The following is a 20,792-nucleotide window of genomic DNA, read 5'->3' as shown; positions in this document are numbered from 1 at the left end:
CAGGTGTTTATTGGACTATGATAAGGTATATCATTAAAATTATAGAATAAACGCACGAGAGATTGTACGTCATAAGTTGCATCATATTTCAGGTATATATTTTTGAAAGAATCGAAAGCCATCCACTTCCTTTGACCTGGGTCGACCGCATGCCATAAAGACTGACGTGTTCGAGAACACTATGGACCATTCAGGTCCGTCTTATTAGGGTGGCCTTCTCATGTGACCTTTTTGTAATGCAAGTATGCGCTTTAAATAATTGCTATTCGAGTCACATATTTTAGTCGTCTGTTAGACTGAACGCAAACATTCCTGACGTTTTGTCAACGTCTACCATTCTAATGCGATTTGGATTACAAAGCAAAGATCATTTTGAATTGAATAGAATACATTCTTATGATCAAAATTATTGGAATTTTTGCAAACTGTTAATCTTCGATTTATAAAAATAAATTCGAAATATGAGAGACTGTGATATCGTAAAATTAATATGCATGTATGCATATATGCAAGTATACGTTTATATATATTGTATAATATCTGTATTATACTCCGTTCAATATGGGTGTTAACGTAATAATGTAGAAAGATTGGATTAAAGGTATCTACGCAGTAAGTAATACGACCCTGAGGGTCCCGAAAGATTCCCCTCCAGGGCAAGCTTGATGGAATGCAGGTGAGCAAGCAGACTTCGATGCATGGAGACAGGTTCAGGGAACGTGTACAACGTTGTTGGGACCTATGGCCCGTTCCAAAGATATTGGATATATTCAAGAAAGGAGAGGACCCCATGTGTACCTGCTGCTTGCAAAATTACTTTCAACACTTACTACCATTTTCTCTTTCGCGTTTTATCATAATATCTAGTATGAAGTACTTTTACTTTCAAATTAATGCATACTTCATTTATTTTTAAATATTATAATTAAAGTAATATTCAATTGTTTAACTCGTTAGTATTAGAGGTGTAATAGAAGGGATTCTTGAAATCAACTGAAGTTCCATGTCCGTCCGATAGCATAGGAAATTGTCTGGTGATTCAATTTCCTTTTCTATTTCCGAATCGATTTGCAATGGTGGTACGGCTTAAAACATCTTGATCTACGATATAGATAAAGCAACTACTAATACGTATACCTGTTGAAAAAAATAGTATGAATTTGAAAAGAAGAATAAAAAGGTGTATGTGTGCACGTTACACTATGTGATCCCAAAAAAAGGTATGGAAAATTATGTTACGTTTATACAATAATAATACCTAGATGCATACATTTATGTTATAGTATGTACTCGTCCAACTGCATCCATAACCGTTGCAATCACATGCTCATGTTAGAGTAAAAGGTAGTGGTAATAGATGTCAGGGCCAAATCTCAAAGCCCCCACGATCTCAATTAGACCAAATCGCGAACGATTAAGCGCGATTACTCTCGCGAACCTTTCAATTTTTTTTCTTCTTCCATTTGCAGTCTGTAAACGCCAGTACTCCCGCTGCTATTATTAACATTCTATTCTCTTGCATAAAGTATATATACCTTTTTCTCTCTCAATAATATTTCATAGAATATCTGTGGGAATGATGCGGTATATATTTATTTTTTATATCATAAAAGATCATTCGTGTATATTTTTAATCAATTATCATTATTATATAGTATATCATTAATCCATTGCAGGTTAATTTGGGCTATGTGTATTTGTTATTTCAAGTCACCCTATATAAGACATATATGCGTCATTATATTTTTCGAAGAATTGCTTTCAAGAAGAAGTTTCGAAATTCATCGAGAAGTCTACGTGAAGTATACCACAACTCGACCCGGATCATTCCTTTTAAGGAGTCAAGTTTGCGAAGGCGGGTACTAGACTATAATGCAATTGTGGGACCCTACAATTTGTTTGAATACATCGTACGAAATATAAGTATAAATAAAAAAATGATATGTCTATTAAAAGTAGTAGAAGCTTGTAAAACGTCTTAGATAAAATAAATGATAGGCCATTTCGTTTTAGGTTGAAGAAGAGGAGGAGGAGGAAAAGGAAACAACACGTCACGCGAACGAAGGAGTTCTTGCGGCCTTTCTTGCACACTTTTATGACGAGCTCGGACTTGTTACGGCCCTGGGGGGGGTTTCTCCGTTGCTATACCGTGCTACTACTACTCTACACGTTGGCGTAAAAAAGAAAGGAAAAAGTTGTGGGTGAACGGTGGATCTCTCGACGCGGTGTTACGCAGACGAGGAGAGAATATCCTGCGTAGTACAACAGCGTTACTTCGACGAAGAAACGAAAGGAAGAGAAAGGGAAAGATTGAGAGAGAGAGAGAGAGAGAGAGAGAGAACAGGGCACTGCACGCGAGGCGGAGCCGCAGGTCACGCTAATTACAAATAATAATAATTAAATCGATGGAGATAATAAATGTTGGCCGTTGAATTCGAGGTCAGTATCATAACGAGGAAGCATGATAAATATGAAGAAAGAAATAAACAAAATGAAAAACATGATAATCTAATTATATCAATGTAATATACTTCAAAAATGTAACCCCAAACGGAAACCACAAGTTTCAGGATCATTTCTTTTTGTTCTGTAACCTTGAATATTAATTCAAACGTCTAGAAGATTATCTTATAATGGCGTAATAGATTTGTTAGGACCATTAGAAAAAAATCTGACGATTCTTGGTCTCACGTTAAAAAGGCAAACGTAAGGAAAAATAATAGAAAGAGAAATAATATCGGAACGTAGCCTTTAAAGAGTCAAAGCGAGCCCTCTTACGGGGGGAACAGGTTCTCGGCATGGATACCACCGTGTATTCACCGAGCTGAAAACCTTGGCCAACGAGCAAACGAACCGTAGAAAGAGAGAAGGAGTTGCTGTGCCATCTCTTTTTCTCTTCCTATATATACTGCTAGGATGTCTGCTGCTGCCATGGCTGCGGTCTTTCCGCATGGTCATACGATACAATACAAGTCGAGAATCCTAAAGCAAACTCATATAAAGAGTTAAGCTTCTTCAATCGAAAATTCGTGGTAATGCGAGAACTTTTGTTAATTCATCGTTACATTCTATGCTTTATTTTTTTTTTTTCTACAAGAATAATCCGATAATCTTTAAATTTTATTTGCATCAATAATTGGAACTACGTTTATTATTTTTCATATGGGGGAAAAATAAAGAAATTATTTATTGGTACACGTTGTAGAAAAAAAAATTCGAGCATTAGAAAATACACCATATTTGTTTATTATAATATTATTATAGGAATAATTATATTAATAATAAAAACAAATAGACATAATAAGTAAAGAGAGGGGCTAATGTACGCACCTGGGATTGGGGATTAATGTTCGTCCCTCGAACGCGTGGGGGCGCACCGACAAGATGGCGGGTGGTGGGGCCCGAGCAAACCCTTCGGCGCGGTCAGTCGCTCTTCGGGCCCCGTTCGCGGCAGACGTGTTCTCATTCATTCATCTTGTACCACGCCAACTTCTCTAACAATTATCTAATTTTTCTTTTGTTCTTTTCATTCGAGGACCACGGGACAACATTTCGGTATTATTGTTAAAAGAAAGAAAGAGAGAAAGAGATAGAGACAGACAGACAGATATTATATAAATAAATAAAAAAAAAAGAACTCGTTAATAATTTTCGTTATAATTTAAATCTAGTTTGATAGTTCTCTTCCTCTTTCTCTCTCTTTGTGTTTCTTTATTACATTTTGCATGTTGAATATCTTGTTCTCTCTTTATCATTCATGCGTGTACTTAGAGTACATGATGAAGCTTAACGAGAGATAAACGTTCAATATCGGGAGGTGAATTTTATATAAAAAAAAAAAAAAAAGAGGTGTGAAATATTCGGTGGGTGCACACATCGGAACTAAAAGTATAACCAAAAAAAAATATATATAAATCTTCTTTTTCACGAACGAAAAGAAGAAAGAAGAGAAAAAGAGAGAAGCTGTTATATTCATTCGTCCGGTGAGTTTTACAAGAGATCAAGTTAGGTAGAAAGAAACATATAGAGAGATAGATAGACAGACAAAAAGAGAGAAAGAGAGAGAGAGAGAGAGAGAGAGAGAGAGAGAGAGAAAAGTAGCAGGAAAAGGCCAATAAGAGAACGTCCCTCGATTCTCTCCTTTCAAAAGGTCGTACGAAGAAAGAAAAGAAAAAGGAAAGGGAAAAAAGGGAGATGAACCTTTTCCTTTGAATTTTCTTTTCTTCTTGGATAAAACCAAGGTGTGACTTGCAAACTGATCAGAGATTAAGGTATTTTCTTTCGAAAATTTAGTCATTAATTGAACAAGTTTTTTTTTTTCATTGTAAAATTCATTTTATCTCTGTCTCTCTCTTTCTTTTACTTTGAATTAGCTAATCGAATTTTAGATACTATCGTTAACCTAATCGATTTTTCTAAAGTTTTTAAAGATATCTCGTTGTAATTGAACTCTAACAAACTTTCACCTACACGTTATTATATAAAGTGTTATTACATTCGTTTTAGTTTTATCCGTAATAAGAACTAAGTTTTTCACTAGTTCAAACGATAATCGTTAGTTGTAATCGTTTTATTCGGGTCCATTCAAGGACATCTAATGGTAGAAAGAGAAAGAAACTAATTTACGATAAGAACCCTAATTGTTTTTAATCTTATCGTTCCTTAATTTATTTCTTGTTGTTTTGTTAGTGAAATATGTTTATGCATTCATAGAAAAAAAGATAATAAAATAACATTAGACGTTGTATCAGATTTAACGATTCTTTCTTCTCTTAACGTTGATATTATTCATGCTAATTTCAAAATGATTCGTCATATCATTTTTATCTCAAGAATGTTACATGCATATGTGGTGTAGATGTAATTGTATATTTTTATGATATTACATGTGCTACTTGTGTGATATTACACTTGAAATTCATTTAATTATAATTGTACAAAAGATGTTTCATTTGAAATGAATTATAATAGAAATAATAGAAATTTTGTACAGATTTATATAAAGAAAAAATACTTGATTAAAGTTAGATTATAAAATGAAAGTAATCTTATCGTTGATTGAGTTCTAACGATCGTTTCTTGGATTCTACTCATGCCTTCAGGCTAATTCAATCTAATCGAGCATCGAAGAAGGACGAAGAAGAAGAAGAAGAAGGTAGCATTTTAAAGTGAAGCACTAAATTCTCAAGCTCGTTAAATCGTAATAGTCGATGTTTAAAACGTCTCTTTATACGCCCTTATCGTTAAACCATAATTTTACTAATTGACAAAAAGAAACAAATGGAAAATAAAAATGAATCATAGTATCGTTTCAATTTTCCCATCATATCACTTTCGACACTCAATGTTGTAATATTAGTAATTACAATTAAATGATTTTTTAATTGTACAATTTTCCTGGTAAAAGAGAAACCGAAATTTTCCATAAAGGTAGATAAAAATGTAGGTAAAAAGGACAAGAAAAATGTTACGACTAGATCCCTAAAGGTTACTACTACTACTGCGGAGTAAACTTGTCCTCTCCCTTTATTTTTTTTTCACATTTTATCTTTCTTTATCTCACCAGTTAGACTCTTTCCTTTTTTTCCCCCCTGATAAACCGTAAAACCTACGGAGTGTGGTATTTTCATGTATCCCATGGGAGAAAGTATCTTTTACTTTCTTTACCTTATTATTTTTTTTTTTTTTTTTTTCAATAAAAATCGATGAACTTTTTTATCTAAAGAAAAAGAAGAAATATTTATATAAGATGATAAAAGTCATAATATGAAAATGAATGAAATGATAAAATGATTGAGTTACCTTGAAAATTAAGATGAAATTACGTAATGAAAAAAAAATGAAGAATCGTCGTAAGAGAAATTGTAGTAAAACAAAGGATGATTTATGAGTTGCATTAGACACGTAGAAATAAATTGGAAATTATTATCGAGATGATCTTTGGTATTCAAATAGTAACGAATGGACGTGAGCATTAACGGTAGTTTCTTCATGCGACACAAGTTCGGAGCTTTGAAACTCGTCATTGAAGTTCTTTGACCTCGCTTGCTAGCTTGCTTGCTAGCTTGCCTGCCTGCAAGCAACCAACCAACCAACCAACCAACCAACCAACGAGAAAGAAAAAAGAGAAAGAGAATGAGAGAGAAAACTCTTAACCTCGTTCAAGAAGTCATCGTTTTACAAGGAGTCCTACCAACGAGAGAGAAATATATCCTCCTCCATTTCTCTCAGTCATAATTTCTATCTCATATAGTAACCATTAAAGTTAATAGCATAAGCGCAATTATACACAGTGTTTACATTACGTTCTAACGTTTGAAACAGATTATGTTCATTTTTATCGACAATTCTACGACGGATAACGATTACAAACGTGTTTTACAACGTCGTCTGTATATTTACTCGTGTTTACAATTAAAACGTGATACTTTCTATCATCTTCTTCCTTTTTTTTATTTTATTTTATTTTATTTTTTAATATTATTATCATTATTTCGTTGTAATAGTTTTTGATTGTACGTTTTACGAACACCCGTTACTACAAATGCTTGAGAAATTCTGATCGTTTGCATTGAAATAAAAACACCACCATCGATTCTTCGTCATAAAACTATAAGAGTTTGCTTATAGAGAATGCGAAATACAGGAGAACAAAGGGACGATGGGAAAGCTCGCTGTTGGTATCTCAAGAGTAGATTTTTATTGACGCGATATTCGATATCTCGATGCCCATAGTTGCATACCACGCGTTGAATTACTAAAAGTAGGCGTTCAATGTTCCCTTTGGGTCTCACTGTATTTCACGAATTAACAATTCTCTTTTGATAAATCAATACCTGATGCGAAATACCTAAAGGGAAATCAAATCCAACTTGAAACGTTTGTGGAACGTGAGAAAGTAAACAATCTTAATTTAACTTATGCAATTTTATTTTTTTAATTAACTTTATAAATTAATATTATTAGAAACTTTGAATATTACATTATAAATGATAATTAGTTTAGTAACAAATAAAAATAAATAATAAATAAAATAAGATAAACAATTGAGAAGATTTCATCTTGGTTGGAAGTAAAAGGAGAACCAGTTGACCTTAATAGAAGCTACGTGAGTGTTTTATAGGGAAGACTAGCATCTACAAAACTCATAGATAGACAAAATGTGTGTGTGTGTGTGTATGGATATATAATATACACGTCTTATATAATCGTGGTTATCGCCCGGAGAAGTGATTTTTTTACACCATTAAAATGATACTTGCATCGTAGGCGTGAGCAGCAAACACCCTCGCCAGGGATTCCGGAAGTAGATAGAGAATAATGTTCAACCATGTTTTCTATGTTGGTTTTCTCAATCATTTTTTAGTATACACATATATTGCACGTCAATACAAATATTGTATATAATAGAAAGTATATGTTACATTATTATATATCTCGTATAAAGACCGTCGCCATGTTCCCGACAAGATGGCCGATCGGTCGAACTTAACCTCTTACCAAATTTGCTATAGCAAATATTTCTATTAATTGCTAATTACAATAAATAATTGTTAATATTTTTGTTTGGTATCGTAGATAGAACAATTTATTAGAAAATTCAATCTCATTTTTCAAAAGTAAAACGATAAAAGGAAACAAACGTGCGTTGGACTTTTTAATATCGATATAAAAAAAAAAAAAAAAAAAAAATAGAAAATTATTCTTCTCACGGTAAAGGAAAGGAGAAGGGAATGAAGGGGGGGACATTCACGGTCACGTATTTTAAAACGTATTGTAAAACACGGTACGCTCGTCACGACTCGCTCGTACTTTTCCTTCTCTTTTCATTTTATACCCTCAGTACTTTTTTTTTTCTTCTTTCTTTACTTTATTTTTCAAGTTTGCGCTCGTTTCGTAGCAAAAAAAAAACGAGCCGAGAATCATTCGTAGGCGGACAGGAAGAAGAAGAAGAAGAAGGGTAGGAAGGAAACCAACCCAACGTGATTCGCAAAACCTAAAAGAGGATACGAATGTAAATTCCATTTTTTTTTTTTTTTTACTTTCCGGAATCTTTATTATTGTCGAGGATTGTCAGAATTTAATTATTTCATTTCATTCCGTGTTTAATTTCATCTTTTTTTCCTTTTCTTCTTCTTCTTCTCATTTTCTGTACCGTCTCACATTCCAATTTTATTTCTTCTCAACCGTTCCAGATAGATAATTGGAGAAAAGTAATCGTAGCTTGTGTTTTAATAATAACTCGAAATAATAATAATAATAAGTATATACGGATAAAATATATCTCGGTTATATAATTAATTATCAGTAGAAGAAGAAGAAGAAAACTGTGTGTGAGAAGACTTTTTAAAACGATTCATTTATATTCATCTCTTTTATCCGTGAACGTTGAACTTTGCATAACTTCGTATAACGTTCTTACCACATTAATTATATCCTCGTTCATGATTACAGTCTTGCTTCTGTATATTTTCTTTGAATCATTTCAATTTCAATTGATTTTATCGATTATTTAAATTACTATTTTTATCAAACATATCAAAGATTTTCTTCTTCTTTTTATACGTAAGTTTATAAAAATATTCGCGAAATCGGCAAATTATTCGTGTAACTTTTGATATTCTTCTTTATCCGACCTCTAAACTCGAATTATTCATGTGCAAAGATAAAAAGAAAGGAAAAAAAAGAATAAAATGGCTATAAAAGGTGACAGGATATTTCGAAAGAGACGTGTAGTCAACGATACCGAGAATAATTATAAAAAAAAAAAAACCACTACTTTGTCTTATGCAAGAATCATTCGAGTATTGTAAATTATTATTGCAAATGATTTTTACTTTTCGGTACTAAGATTTTTCATTTAATTCAAAATAAAAATACACACGCTCGTAAAATCGATTTGTTACTTGTTTTTATCTTTCTTGTCTAACAATAAAATTCTTTTCCATACTTGACAGTAAATATAAACAAAACTTCGAGTATCGCGTATTCCACACACACACACACACACATATGTACAGACAGACGGGGTATATGAAGAAAGATCACGTGGTCAAATGTTATACTGTTTACAAATCAGTCCTCTTCGTATATGTGAGAGGACAAATTTTTTGTAAGAATAATACTCGTGATACTACTATTAATATTGACAATCAGTTAAACATCCAACCACTGTAGGAATAACAACATATTTATCGTAAAATAATTATACATACATGCAGTGAATTAATTAAAAAGTGTAGAATAAATCTAACAGGTTTTTCGAATATGCTTTGAAATTGTAATTAATACAAATAGGAGCACGTGAGTAATCATACTAATCAATAACAACCTGCTCGCATGACATTAATAACGTTACTTCATTAACACGTGTTATTCACTTGGAGAACACATAACACAATTTGTGGCTCGTGTGCTAGTTTGCAAATACAACACTAACGGTACTTTGTAAATGAATAAATTAATCAATCAGATTTTATTTATTTCTACTATCCCGTTTTCGTTGTTTTGTTTGTACGTTTCATTTGACATTTGTATTGATTGAAACATTTGAAGAATAATATTAAATGTAATTAAATCATTATTTTAATATTACAGAGATATAACATAACATCGAATGTTAGTAATATGTTACAATTTCATTTTCATTATTTTTCTTCTAAAAGTTCTTGCAGTTTATTGATATTTCTAATAGGAGAAGAACTTCAGTAAAGTTTAAATGGTAATATTTGTCTTTCTCATTCTACGAAAGTATAACACTTTCAAACTACATCTCGAATAAGTGTGTACAGATATTATAAACAAATTTTTAATTGAATTTTACGATAGTTTCCAAAGATATACGAAACGAAACCATCTATTGATTAAGTTTTTTTTTTTCTAGAACTCGTTGAATTATTTTAGCAAACTTGTTTTATTTTAATTACAATAATTTTTGATTATTTTCTATTCGAAGAAAATGTATTTTTAAATAAAAATTCCGAGAATCGTAATCGTTGTAAAAGGAATTAAGATTTTACTCGGTACCAACGTTCAACATTTCACGTAGTGGTATGTTAGATGTATTTGTGTGTATGTAAAAAGTAACTGTAAATCCTCGTGCCATTTCATTAGCATCTCAACCAATGAACTCGAATCTTTTATTTTCAACGTGACGTCCATGAAACTAACGACGTATTCAAATTTTGTTTCAAGTGAAAATAACATAATTAAAAAAAAAAAATCAACGTATGTTTTAAATTATTTTTAATACTGTTTTCATGTTGAAGAAAAATGATGTAACCAGTTATCATATTTGCGATAGAATTTCTCATTAGAGTTATATTGCACGACGGTGTGAGTTGCACCTAGCGATTATGGGTAGTTTGGTGAAACCCATAGAATGTATGAGTTAACATGGTTATTCTCCCTTTTCCCTTTGTACACATTAGGAAGCTTTAATATCGTCGGTTTGTTTAAGTAAAAGCCTCTTGTATAAATCAGCACGTTTACTCGACCGCAAAACTAATTCGTTAGTCCTGCCATCATTTAACGTTAATTAATGTTATTCCTACATTTTGTAACTTGTTAATTGTAAATTCAAACGTGTACGAGTATAATTGCAATTTAATTAATTTAAGGATTTTTTATTTAGAGGTTATATCTAGATCTTTAGTTACTGTAAATTTTCAGTAGATGGTGCTCTATTACAATTCAATTTCTTTTCAAGTTTTTTTTTTCAGATTTTTCAGACATAACTAACTTTACTTTTTATATTTTTTCCTGTATTATTAGTTTATATATTGTTATAATTTATTAAATAGTTTAAAATTATATTAAATCAACATTTTATAACAAGCATATTAATGATTTTATAAAAAAATCTGAATAATATTGAATGAACATATAAAAATGAAACTTTAATTTCAAGTTGAATCGTATTATTTTGATCTTTAGAGAATAAATAATACTATCAGGAATAATTCGAGAATAAGAATCAAGAGTTAGAATCGCAAAACCAGTTTTCAGCATCCGTAATTTGATTCGATTTAATTCGTACGATCGATTCTAAGAGAAGAAAAGCATAGACATCGAAAACCACGATCTCGTCATGGTTTTGCAGGAGTTAACATTTAATCTCTTTTTCCTCTTCTTCCTCCATCTCTCTTCATCTATCGATCTTCCTATGTATCGAAACTCCGAATTTAATATCCCTAGACGAAATCGTACGTTTTATATAGAACGTTATATACTTCTAATGATTATTATTGGATAGTCTTTTATTATTGGATATTGGCTTGGAAAATTGCACTTTCTATCTTTCTCTTATTTTCTTCATAAAATTATAGAAAATAAATTATATTTTATTTTATTTTATATTATATTATATTATATTATATTTGTGGACCAGTTATATAAATGTGTGTAAATTATTTACAATATATTTATATTTCTCTTTTTTAAATAATTTAATAGTTCTTTCAAAGTTAGAAGTAAAAAGATAGAAAGTGTTTGAAGAAGACAATATGTAAAATGAGAAATATGGAAGGAGGACAAAGAGTAAAGAGTTAGAATGTGTATGTATGTGTGTGTACGAGCAGCCTCCCTCATCTCTTCGTCATTCTCATATGTATAGTTAGTGTCCTCTCTTGGTATATCTCCACTTTCCTCTCTTTCCTCGTCTCTTTCCTCTTGGACTCTCTAGAGACAAGACCAACTGGTTTAACTCGTCTGTTCGTTAACCAGCAACCTTTCGGGGAATCATATAGGAGGAGTCGCAAAACGAGAGACTAACCAATTCAAACAACTAAAACGCATTGTAGAAAACATAATATACTTCTTTTTCATTTCATTTTTCTTTTATTATAATTTTATTTTATTTTTTAATTATTTCGAATTTATTTCGAATTTATTTCGAATTTATTTGGAATTTATTTAGAATTATTATTCATATATATATAACTCTATTTAACACTAGATTAACGGATGTTTTGTTCATTATTTTTTAATAATTTAATAACATTGTTTGAATGAAGAGTTAAGTAAAGGAATGGAACTAATATTTACGTATATTTCATTACGTAACTAAAAACCAATATAAGTTTTTAAAAAATAGTATTTAAATTTTATAAATATATAATAATCAAATGTTCAATGAGTCAAATTGGCTCAATTCGTAAATCTAATGTTAATATATATGTAATATTTTTTATTATATTTATATTAATATAATTTTATATTATATTAATATTATATTTATATTATATTAATTAATATATATATATATATTAGGGTGGTTCAAAAAAATGACTTATTTTTTTTTTTCAAGTGCCACGGAAAAATGGGTTGCTAGACACTTTAAAACAATTCTCACCAAATACGAGCTCTTAATTTTAATAGGAAGATCCTCCGCATCGCAGTTTTTTATTTTTTTTTCAGTCCAATAGATTATAATTCATACCTCATTATTTATTGATTGTACAGAAAAATGTTCTACACGAATTTTGTAGGAAATTTAATGCTCTACAAAAAAGGTATCTTATATTTTTTCCATAAACCATCCATAAAATTTAAATGATATTGAAAATTTAAATTTGATGATTTTTAGACAAATTTCATTTTTGTTTATGAATTTTATAACTCGACAATAAATGTCTATTAAAAAGTGCACAATACAAATTTTTGTAGGAAATTAACTACTCTATAAAAATGGTGTCTTATGTTTTGGCGATTAAATTAAGCGTTCAAAAGATATTCATCATCAAACTTTCATGTGTACTGATTTTTGTCTCTGAATATATAATATATATATTTATATTATATTATTATATATATGTAATATTTTTTCTTTTCATTGAATATACGAAACAAATTTTTTCTGGAACGAAGATAAAAAAAAGTTTGTACGTGTCAACGTTATCGACAATTTTTTTTTCCTTTTATTTTTTTTAAAGGAAGGTTTATAAAAAAAAAGGAAACATAGAGAAGATAGATGTATTTAGAATAGTTTTTTTTTTTTTTTGAAATAACTGGAGACAATTCAATCTGCCAATCCGTACTATTTTACAGAGAACTTATCGAAATTCGATGCAACGAATAATCGAAAGAAGTTGAAACGATACTCTCGGTAGAATAATATTCTATAAAAAAAAAACAAAAAGAAATATCAAACTAACTTGATGACAAAATGTTGCATAGCCTGCTTGCTTGCTTGCTTGCTTGCTTGCTTTTTTTACTTGCATTGCACTTATAAAGTAGAAACCATGGGATCAGCTGAAATTATCCTTTGCCATAAGTTGTTAGCAGCTGCAACAGTGAATCCCCGTGGATGGTTGGAAATTTCATACGTTTGTGTGTGCTAAATTATTATATTTAAGGTTTAATATTTTAGGAGATTTTAATTTAAGGGTTGAGAATTCTAATTGGATGAGGATTCCTAATCATATTTTTATAGAATATTTTAACATTGCACATAATGTATATGTATATATTTTATTGCTGTTAAAATCAATTATGTATTTTAATTTCATATTTTAGTGTGTGCTAATTTATTATATATATATTTAAAGTTTAATATTTTAGGTTTAAATGAAAAAGAGTTGGGAATCCCAATTGGATGAGATTCCTAATCATATTTTTGTATATTTCAAGATTATATATCCTTTATACATATATATTTTATTGTTGAAATCAAGTATGTATTTTAAACGTGTCACGAGAAAACAAACCATAAAAAAAAAAAATAAATAAATTATAGTGAATGACAGCCATTGTCAGGAGGAAATGCTCGTACATCACGCGGAACAAATTGGAAGTCGTGTTGTTGTTAACATACTTGGTGTATTTTGCCTGACAGATAAACAGACAGACAGACAGACAGACAGACAGACAAACAGACAGATTTTTATTCTTTTTCCAGTTAAAAAGATTCTACTAAAAATGAAAGAAATATCAAAGAGAATTTTTCATTGAAACAAATTATTTTCATGAAACAAATCATTTTCATGAAAAAGGTGTGTTAAAGTGCTAAGATAATGGAAAACAAATATAAAAATCTAAAAATCAGGTTACTCGTGTGAAATTCTTAAGCTTCTTTAAAACTGAATGTTTTATCTTTGAAATAAAAAAAAAAAAAAAAGAAAATAAGAGAAAGAGAGAAAGAAAAAAAAAATACACATGCAATACATCTCTTTGAAAGAAGAACTTGGAGATTGACCCCATAGCAGTGGCACGCGTACCGCCTGTTTTCAATTGATTAAGTAATAAAATTCTAACGACGTATAACTCGGCCACTAGCTTCTCTCTCTCTTTCTCTCTTTCTCTATATTTTTCTCTCTTAGATTCTCTTTTGATGTTTCGAGACCGTCTGTTGTGAACCGTTAGTTCAATTTCATCTCAAAATGAAACCAACGAAAAATTCTATTCTCAACTTTATTTATTAACCTTAAATATTGTATAATAATATTTTATTATTAATTAATTATTAATATTTTAATTTAAGTATATAAATTATATATTTATAGCATAAATATTGATCGTTATAAATAATTATTCAATTTAAAATAGGATTAGGATAATTTTCTAAATTTAATTAAAAAATAATTGCATTTTGTAGAAAGCTTTCATTTTTTTTTTTGTTTTTTTTTTTTTTTTTTTTTTTAATAAGTGATTGAAATATTTTCTTCCCCCATTTTAAAAAATATCCAACCACGTTGGAAAGTGAACGAATGACATTGACTGCAGGAATTTGTTCATTCTCTCTTACATTTCTGCATTCTTTTGATTCATTGTCCCGTTGAGATTATCAACGTAAGATTCTCAGAAGTAGTATTTATATATAGTGATTATGCATGACTCAGTGTCAGGATCAATATCGCGAAACTTTCTTAAATTACTGCAATGATTCCTCTTTCCTTCCATTGTAGAATAAAAAACATGCTGTGAAATTTCACTTTCGAAAAATTTGTAACACCTTTTTACCTTTTTGATGGCAGAATAAAAAAAAATTAAAAAGGGGTTTCTTCTCGTTAAAAATCTTTTCTTCTTTATTACGTAGCAAAAAGCTTTTTTCTCACGAACGTACACGTGTACGAATACATAGACATAATCATCGTCATATGTGTGCACCCTGGTATAAGCGGCCATTTTTCTTTTCTTTTCTTTTCTTTTCTTTTCTTTTCTTTTTTATTTTTTTTTTTCTTTTATTCGAGTTCGTCCTACGTACGACAGAAATTTGTAGAATGGAACGAAGCCCATTCTCTATCGTGTTCCTCGTCTCCTTTTGTTTCGCCGATGAGAACAATTTGCGAGTTGAAGAGCCCACTCTCTCTCTCTCTCTCTCTCTCTCTCTCTCTCTCTCTCTTTCTCTTTTTTACAAACGTGTATGTATGTGTGTATGAGTGTGTGTGTGTGTGTGTGTGTATGTACTTGTCCACGCAGTCTTCTATATCGATCCCCCGTTGCATCTGCCATTTCCGGTTCACGGAAGGTTAACGTCGCTATACTTTCGATTAAATCATTTTAGACCTTGAAAACTTTGTTCAATTAATTAATTTTTATTTTTATAAATATTTCTTCGTTGTTTTTTAAAAGTCTTATGAGTGGACAATCAATGCACTAGTCTACGAAAAATTCAATCAATGAACTAGTGTAATAACAAAAATTTAATCAATGCACGAATCTACGAAAAGTTCAATCAATGCACGAATGTACAAAAAAAATTTTTATTAATTTTACGAGTCTACGAAAAATTCAATCAATGCACGAGTGTAATAACAAAAATTTAATCAATGCAATAGTCTACGAAAAGTTCAGTCAATGCACGAATGTATGAAAAAAAATTTTGCAATTTTCGAGAATCAATGAGCTATGGAAAAATTCGTCAATGCACGAGTCTACGAAAAGTTCAGTCAATGCTCATTGATCATTGACGAATTTCTTCGTAGACTCACTAAACTTTTTTAAAAATGCAAAAGTCCTCGATCATTGACGAATTTCTTCGTAGACTCATTGAAATTGTTTTAAAACTGCCCGACTCCTCGATCATTAACTAATTTCTTCGCGTAGCTCATTGATCATTGACTAATTTCTTCGTAGACTCATCGAACTTTTTGAAATATCAAATTTTAAATAATAATCGATGTGATTTTAATTTAAAAATTTGTTCAAATAATATATAAATATTTTCTTATTCTTTTTCAGACCAAGGATAAAATAAAAGAAGCAAAATGGTGGTGTTCGGATTGGTCTCGGCTGTAGCCGGGTTCTTGAAGATGAGATATCTCATCGACAAAGCTGTCATCGATAACATAATATTCCGAATTCATTATAGAATCACTGCTGCAATTTTATTCGCTAGTTGCATCATTGTCACTGCCAATAATTTGATAGGTACGTCATAATTAATCTTAATAAATTAAAATAAGATTTTATTCTTTCTAAAACTCATAGAAACAATTTAACAATAATAAAGTCAAAATACGTGTGCATGATCTTGTATTTGATTCGTTATCCTTTGCTAAGTTTAAAAATAGAAACTTAACGAGAGACAAGTTTTGAAATGTCAAACGTCTGCAACTGCTTCGTTCTCGTACTACATTCTTGATAATAACACGTGATTAGTATGAAAGAAGTCTTCTTCATTTGTCGAGTGTAATGGGGTATCATGTGTCCGAGGACGTGTGCTTATTTTTATTGAACATAATTCCATTCTATTAATGTATCTCACATTGAAGATAAATTATTATTCACAAAGAAAAAAAAATAAACTTCTGATTGTTTTAGGTGATCCAATAAATTGTATATCGGATAATGCGGTACCAAATCACGTGATAAATACATATTGCTGGATAACATACACATTTACATTGCCGACAAATAACATGAAACAAGTTGGCACTCAAGTAGCTCATCCCGGACTCGGTGGAGATTACAACGAAGAGAAAATCTATCATTCGTATTATCAATGGGTACCCTTCATGTTATTCTTCCAAGGTATTCTCTTTTACGTGCCGCACTGGATGTGGAAACAGTGGGAGGAAGGCAAGGTCAGAATGATATCCGATGGTATGAGGGGTGCCATAGTTGAAAGCAAGCAGGAACGTGAGATCAGAGTAAACAAATTGGTTGAATATATCATAGATACTTTGCATTTGCACAACAGTTATGCTACCGGTTATTTCTTCTGTGAATTACTTAACTTCATTAACGTGGTAAGCATAAATTGTTCAATTAAAAAAAGAACAACATAAAAAGGGAGGAAATCATGAAATTAAATCGTTATGATTTATTGTTTGTAGATTGGCAACATGTTCTTCATCGATACGTTCCTAGGTGGTGCATTTTTAACATACGGCACTGAAGTTATATCATTCAGTAATATGAATCAAGAACATCGTTCCGATCCTATGGTCGAAAGATTTCCAAGAGTAACCAAATGTACATTCCATAAATTTGGTGCTTCCGGAACTATACAAAAGCTTGATGCTTTATGCGTGTTAGCCTTGAATATTCTCAATGAAAAAATCTACATCTTCCTGTGGTTCTGGTTCATTGTAGTTGCTGTATTATCAGGATTAGCTGTTCTTTACAGTATGGCGATCGTTCTTTTACCTAGCACACGTGAAACCATTTTAAGGAAACGATTTAAATTCGGTACTCCATCGGACGTCAGTTTACTCGTCAGAAAAACTCAAGTTGGTTTATAATTCTTATGTTTTTTATTTACAAATAACCCTAGAAGAACTAAAAAATCTTGTTTTTCGGGGGTTACCTGTATTTATATATTGAAGTATATGATTTTTGAAAACACTAATATAATATATGATTATAAACACTAATATATATGTTTTTTTGTAGGTCGGTGACTTCCTATTGATACATCTGCTAGGTCAGAACATAAACTCGATGTTGTTTACCGACATATTGAAGGAACTCTGCCATCGGTTGCACCTTGGTTCAGGAAGTAGCGCGTCACCAACGTCAGTTCCATCAGCACCGAGCACGTTAGAGATGTCACCGATTTATCCAGAAATCGAAAAATTCTCAAAGGATACAGAGATATAAGAAAAATTTGATACTAACAACCCTTATCATCATCCCCAATCCCTCAGTTTGTATTTCCTTCCTTCCACAATCATCCTCTTTATACTATTTCCTATCCAACTTCTATTTCTAATTTTTATTATTGTGATAATTACCGTCGGTGCCTTCAACGATTGTCTTTTTTCTGTTTTATTTTTTTTCTCTCTTTGATGCATAGTTTTTTTCTTATCAATTTCTTTTTCCTTTTGATCCTTTTTTTTTTCTTTTGTCAGAGGACAAATATATTTTTTTGTATCATTGATTTTTTTTGTTTTTCAAACATTGTAATCATCATTATCATCATAATTATCATCATCATTATTATTATCGATCGAAGCACGACGAAGCCAAGACTAGATTTGTATTTAGACGAACTACGAATTAGGAATTTCTAAGCCAACGAATCCATTTTCACATTCCATTTTTGTTCTATCGAATTTAAGGGACCACAGTATTTTTTCTTTTCTTTTTTTTTGTATTCGATAGTGTTATGAATTAGAAACAATTTGAAACGTTTGATACAAACGTTTAAAGATATTTCTCTTGATCATGTTTAATTCCTTCTTTTTCTTTTTAACATTTTCTTTAGATTCTAATTATAAGAAAATGAAAAATTTAATCATTTTCTTCTTTTTTTTTAAATCATCGAATTTAATAAATTTAGAAATATGCGAATATATTTTCTTATATCGAGTAATAAAAAATAAAATAAAATAATAAAAAAAATTAAACTAAGGGTAGTATTGTACAATTGCTAATTAATGAAGGGAAAGAAGAAGAAGAAGAAAAAAATATTAATCGAAGAAAGTAGTTTAACACTCGTTATTTCTGTTCTCTCATTCATGAGAGACGTTCATTTCGATTCCGTAAGAATTTAATTAGCTCTTACCGTGAAAAAAATTTCCTCGTACGTTTGCAAAACGTATAAAATAAACTATGAACGAATTTTCTTTTTTTTTTTTTTTAGTTTGACGTAAGATTAAAAATTAGTTAGCGAGTAAAAATAATAACAAAAAAGGGAGAGCCGAATCTTTAAGATTTTTTATTTTATTTTATTTTTTTTTTTATTATTATTATTATTTTGTAAGTTAAATGAACAGTAATTAACGTTGATAGATTATAGAATCCTATTTTTGTTCATTCTTTTTTTCTCTCTATTCCTTACACACATTCCTTCACAAATTTTTATTTTTTAAATAAATATAAATATATATATATATACAACTGTGTATGTAACTAGCAAATAATCGATTAATGCGTAATTGGTGCAATGACTATTAGCAAGATAAACAAAAAATAAATAAATAAATAATGAAAACTTTGTGGGCGCGTAGCAATAAGAGTTTTACACGTTTTACGAGTTGGAAATTACTTTTTTTTTTATCTGAAATCCAATAACAAGGTGGAACGTTGAACATCATTTTGAAAGATAGAAAATAAGAGAATTGTTTTTTTCTTTATATAATAATAATAGTAATAATTAATTCTTTTTACTAATTAAATTGTTTGAACAATGCTCGAATAACTCGTAAGTAAAGTCAATAATGAAAATATTCATACCGAAGCTGCCTTATAAGAATACTACTACCAAGTTTATTATAATTATAATATACAGTTGTTTATTTAAATAATGGCTAAAAAAATAATTTTATATTTCTATTTTGAATATTTTTGCCAATTTTTGCTAATGAATTTACTTGAATTTTTTATCTCGAATATCATCAGATTTGTTTAATTTTTCTAAAAATTGACAAATTTCTTGATCATTATCAAAATACATTTACATGAATTTAAAATTATTTATGCCATTTTAAAAATAAACTTCTCATATACATGTACGTATTATAGAAATTTTTAATTCCCACGGTAGATTTATAAGAGAGAACAACGAGGTGACGATAATAATTGCGAACTATTGTTTAAAAACTATATATGTGCCTTTTTTATATAGAATATATAAAAATATGATCTTTATAAAATGCGTTAAAGTATATGATATATAATATTAAGTTAAATAATGAAATATTATACACGACTGTAATGTTCAATTAGTAAAACAGATGATAAGAATAATTCCGAATTAAGATTAGAATTCTTTAAGAATTCTATTTTATGTAATTCGTCCAAGTTTCTGTTTTTTTTTCTTTTTTTTTTATACGAACTATAATAAAAAAAATAATAAATGAATAATACCAACATATATATATTTTTTTATATGTTCGTTTTACGTGTTCTTACCATAGAGATATTAAAGATAGAGTAGGCGAACCATAAGCGGTTGTGTAAGTGGAAATGTCACTGCAGAAACTATAGCAAGAAACGAAAAGTTGATGTTGTCTCTCTCTAACTTATGCTGTACACATATATATATATATATATATATATATATATATATATATATATATATATATAACGCAAGAAAGAACAAAAGACTCGCAAGTTAGAGAGAGAGACAACATCAACCTCCCATGTTCTATCTCTTTTATTTTCGCCAATAGGTTTTATGCTGGCTCGCCTCCTCTATGTGTAGTATCCCTATGGTTCTTACACGAGATAAACTAATTATTCAATATTTTTTATGTTTCAATTAATAAACATAAACGTAATAATTGTATTCTATAAGAATGTGTAAAATGATCATAAAGATAACTTGAAATAATTTTCAAATACACGATGATATATTATACATGCTTATCATATCTTCAAAAGATAAATTTCACGAAATTGTATTA

The 20,792-nt window shown here is 29.9% G+C and overlaps 2 protein-coding genes across 7 annotated transcripts in view; one reads left to right on the top strand and one right to left on the bottom strand.

Moving 5' to 3' along the window:
• The window catches only part of spg (dedicator of cytokinesis spg), a 38,550-nt gene that overhangs the window by 7,462 nt on the left and 10,296 nt on the right, over positions 1 to 20,792 (bottom strand). The window lies entirely within an intron of this gene.
• Inx3 (innexin 3) lies at positions 1,680 to 20,746 on the top strand. Of its 5 annotated transcripts, XM_015328712.2 has the most exons (7): positions 1,681 to 1,910; positions 2,014 to 3,555; positions 3,772 to 3,983; positions 16,180 to 16,368; positions 16,762 to 17,189; positions 17,277 to 17,672; positions 17,836 to 20,746. In XM_015328712.2, exons 4-7 carry the CDS (start codon positions 16,206 to 16,208, stop codon positions 18,040 to 18,042), a joined length of 1,194 nt encoding a protein of 397 aa, XP_015184198.1. In that variant the 5' UTR covers positions 1,681 to 1,910; positions 2,014 to 3,555; positions 3,772 to 3,983; positions 16,180 to 16,205; the 3' UTR covers positions 18,043 to 20,746. The 5 variants fall into 5 exon arrangements, with proteins under 5 accessions (XP_015184201.1, XP_015184200.1, XP_015184202.1 ...); XM_015328715.2 differs by having other exon boundaries at positions 1,680 to 3,555; positions 3,942 to 3,983; XM_015328714.2 differs by having other exon boundaries at positions 1,680 to 3,555; positions 3,939 to 3,983.

This window comes from Polistes dominula, unplaced genomic scaffold (genome assembly GCF_049000335.1).
Source record: "Polistes dominula isolate Pdom_NZ unplaced genomic scaffold, Pdom_raw_medaka contig_32, whole genome shotgun sequence".
Taxonomy (NCBI): Eukaryota; Metazoa; Arthropoda; class Insecta; order Hymenoptera; family Vespidae; genus Polistes; species Polistes dominula.
Note: the sequence above shows the minus strand (reverse complement) of the source record. Positions and strands in the feature narration are given on the sequence as shown.

What these genes read in the sequence shown, in the direction of transcription:
- Inx3 (XM_015328716.2), top strand. Translation starts at nt 16,206, where the DNA reads ATGGTGGTGTTCGGATTGGTCTCGGCTGTAGCCGGGTTCTTGAAGATG. An exon ending in TACTTAACTTCATTAACGTG is followed by an intron (nt 17,190 to 17,276) that starts GTAAGCATAAAT and finishes TATTGTTTGTAG; the next exon opens with ATTGGCAACATGTTCTTCAT. An exon ending in TACTCGTCAGAAAAACTCAA is followed by an intron (nt 17,673 to 17,835) that starts GTTGGTTTATAA and finishes GTTTTTTTGTAG; the next exon opens with GTCGGTGACTTCCTATTGAT.